Below are 3,518 nucleotides of genomic sequence, written 5' to 3' on the forward strand. Positions count from 1 at the left end.
GGGACATTAATAAACGTGACTCTGTCTTGGACCTCCTGGTGTTACCTGTCAGCAGAGGGGATGGCAGTGGGGATGCTGGCAGGGATGCAGGCAGGGATGCGGGCATGTCCACTGCCAGCGCTGCTGTGGTTGGCTCCACCACCCCCAGGGAGCAGGGCAGGTCCTGCCCCAAGCCCCTCAGGCTGCCCAAACCTGGCCATGCTGCCAGGGGATTGCCATCACCACAGGTTGGGGTCCCTGTGGGGGCTCCCCCCACTCGGCAGAGGAAGACACGCAGATTTTCTACTCACCTTTCTGATGCCTCTTCCCCTTTCCCCTCCCTGCATGGCACCCGTGGGGTGGACTCACGAGTGGGACACGGTGCTGGGGTGGCTGTTGCTGCCTGCACAGCCCCAAGCCATGGGGCAGCAGAGGGAGGGACACACAGGAGGCACCGCACACGAGAGGGGTGTGAGGGAGCAGCAGCACCCATCCTCTCACCAAACGGAACATCGGCTGCTGGGAATGGGCTCAGACCCACCGGGCTCCCCCCTTTCCCAGTGCTGGGGTCTGGACACAGCTCTGCACCGCTCCAGGGTGACAAATGGGGTGGGGGAGAGGGGACCGTGAGCCCCGGGAAGGCACAGACACAGGTCAGAGCTGTATGCGGGCTTTTAATGTGCCTGAGAACTAGGAAACAGAAATCAAAAATAGACTTTGCTCTTCTTGATAAAAGTAATAAAAGGGTTAGCCTCTGTGCTAAATTAATCCTTACAAAACAAAACCCAAGGAGGTTAAATAAAGCCCGCGTAAAAACCACGATGACTACAAAACAGCTGCAAAGACGTCTTTACACACCAAAGAAACTCCTCTTCTCCGCTCCTCCCCTCTACGGTTACACAGCGTCAGCGAACACGGGACTCACACATGTGGGAAAGAAACACGGATGCAATGGGAGCCGCCCTGTGAGGAGCACGGGCGCCACGGACAGAACTATTTACACTATGGACACGGAGCTGGGATTAGCCTCCCGGCTGCCGCTTTGCTCTCGGCTCAGCTCCTGCTGTGGAGGAGGAGGAGGACGAGGAGCTGAGTGTCCAGCCTGAATGCTCGCAGGCTGCAGCTGCTCCAGCCTGGGCTCCCACTTGGCAAAGCCTGCGCTGGTCTGTGAGGGAATCATAGCATGGTTGGGGTTGGAAGGACCTTTAAAGGTCATCTAGTGCAACCCCTCTGCAATGAGCAGGAACATCTTCAACCAGGTCAGGGTGTTCAGAGCCCTGTCCAACCTGACCTTGAATGTTTCCAAGGATGGGGTCATCTACCACCTTTCCGGACAACCCGGGCCAGTGTTTTACTGCCCTCATTGTAGAAAATGTCTTCCTTATATCTACCCTAAATTTATACTCTTTTAGATTAAAACCACTACCCCTTGTCCTATCGCTACAGGCGCTACTTAAATGTTTGTCCCCATCTTTTTCCTAAGTCCCTGTTAAGTATTGAAAGGCTGCAATAAGGTCTCCTCAGAGCCTTCTCTTCTCCAGGCTGAACAACCCCAGCTCTCTCAGCCTGTCCTCACAGCAGAGGGGCTTCAGCCCTTGGATCATTTTTGAGGCCTCCTCTGGACTTGTTCCAACAGGTCCATGTCTTTCCTGCACCGAGGACCCCAGAGCCGGAGGCAGCACAGCATGGGGGGTCTCACTAGAGCAGAGCAGAGGGGCAGCATCACCTCTCTCGCCTTTGGATGCAGCCCAGGATGCAGTTGGCTTTCTGGGCTACCAAGTGCATGTTGTTGGCTCATGTCCAGTCAGGGTGTTCAGAGCCCTGTCCAACCTGACCTTGAATGTTTCCAAGGATGGGGTCATCTACCACCTTTCCGGACAACCCGGGCCAGTGTTTTACTGCCCTCATTGTAGAAAATGTCTTCCTTATATCTACCCTAAATTTATACTCTTTTAGATTAAAACCACTACCCCTTGTCCTATCGCTACAGGCGCTACTTAAATGTTTGTCCCCATCTTTTTCCTAAGTCCCTGTTAAGTATTGAAAGGCTGCAATAAGGTCTCCTCAGAGCCTTCTCTTCTCCAGGCTGAACAACCCCAGCTCTCTCAGCCTGTCCTCACAGCAGAGGGGCTTCAGCCCTTGGATCATTTTTGAGGCCTCCTCTGGACTTGTTCCAACAGGTCCATGTCTTTCCTGCACCGAGGACCCCAGAGCCGGAGGCAGCACAGCATGGGGGGTCTCACTAGAGCAGAGCAGAGGGGCAGCATCACCTCTCTCGCCTTTGGATGCAGCCCAGGATGCAGTTGGCTTTCTGGGCTACCAAGTGCATGTTGTTGGCTCATGTCCAGCTTTTCATCCACCAAGTATCCCCAAGTCCTTCTCAGCAGAGCTGCTCTCCATCCCTTCATCCCCAGGCAACAGGCACTGAGCATCTCCTGGTGGTCCAGGCAGATCTTCACGCTGTGGGTCAGCCATGGTTCGGGGAACACCCCGTACCCCAAGGGACAACACTCCAAGGTGCCCAAAGCCTCCCCGGTGTGGGCACAGGGCTCAGCCGTGCAGGATCAGGAGTGGGGGAACCCAAAGACCTCCCGGCACAGACACTGGCAGAGGCTGTAGACGATGCAGAGGAGGAGGGTGGAGGGCACGAGGCTGACCAGGACGATGCCCAGGCTGTGGTGCTCGATGAGCAGGAGGTAGATGCCGAAGGGCAGGGAGCTGAAGTAGAGGAGGCAGAGGACGCCCAGGATGAAGCGGGGGACGGCTCGCCACCCCCAGGAGCGGCACTTCTGCCCGGGACCATGGCAGGGCAGCGTGCCCAGGCTGGCGGGGCGGTACAGCCTCACCACCTCCAGCCCACCCAGACCCTCCGGCGGGGCCACGTCCTCCGGCACCTCCAGGATGGTGACCACCAGGCAGTCGGGACCAGCCGTGGGCTCCAGTACGCTGGGGCAGAGGAGGACCTCAGGGGACCGGGGGGGACCTTGCTTCTTGACCCGCTCATGGCCTGTCAGCAGTGCCAGCGCCTCGCCATCGTCCTGCAGCTGCTGCACGTCCCCACCGGGCACCGGGCTGTGCTGGCGGCAGAAGGGGCAGCGGAGCTGGCGGGGGGATGCGTTCCCCAGCACCACCATCTTGCGCAGGCACTTGGCGCAGAGGCGATGGCCGCAGCGGAGCAGCTTGGGTCTGCGGGCCCGGGGGTCGTAGCGGCTGTAGCAGATCTTGCACTCCATTTCGGGGGCTATGGGCACCGCTGGCTGCAGCCCCCGCTCGCCCTCCTGGTGGGCCATGCTGCCAGAGGGCTGGCTGGGGGCTGGCTGGGCTGGGGGGAGAGGGAAAGCGCTGTGAGCAAAGGTTTGGGGGGCAGATTCTGGGCCCTGCTGCACCCCACGTGTGCCCGTCAGCCCCTTGGGGTCGGTGACAGAGCAGGGATGGGGGAGCGGGGACGGGGGGAGCGGGGGCACCGGCAGCAGCCCCCTCCCAGGGCCAAGCACATCCCAGCTCTAACCCCTGGCTGGTGCCACCAGCGCTGGGACTGT

General features: G+C 59.3%; 1 protein-coding gene across 1 annotated transcript; it reads right to left on the reverse strand.

Annotated features, from left to right (window-relative positions):
• Window positions 1-987: 987 nt before the first annotated feature.
• On the reverse strand, window positions 988-3,298 carry LOC106889084 (E3 ubiquitin-protein ligase RNF182-like). The gene is made up of 2 exons (XM_014943806.1): window positions 1,810-3,298; window positions 988-1,265 (listed from the first exon to the last, which is right to left on the reverse strand). The coding sequence occupies exon 1, from the start codon at window positions 3,267-3,269 to the stop codon at window positions 2,544-2,546; it is 726 nt and encodes a 241-aa protein (XP_014799292.1). The 5' UTR covers window positions 3,270-3,298; the 3' UTR covers window positions 988-1,265; window positions 1,810-2,543.
• Between the last annotated feature and the right edge of the window lie 220 nt (window positions 3,299-3,518).

The sequence above is a fragment of the Calidris pugnax genome, unplaced genomic scaffold (assembly GCF_001431845.1).
Source record: "Calidris pugnax isolate Ruff unplaced genomic scaffold, ASM143184v1 scaffold118, whole genome shotgun sequence".
Lineage (NCBI taxonomy): Eukaryota > Metazoa > Chordata > Aves > Charadriiformes > Scolopacidae > Calidris > Calidris pugnax.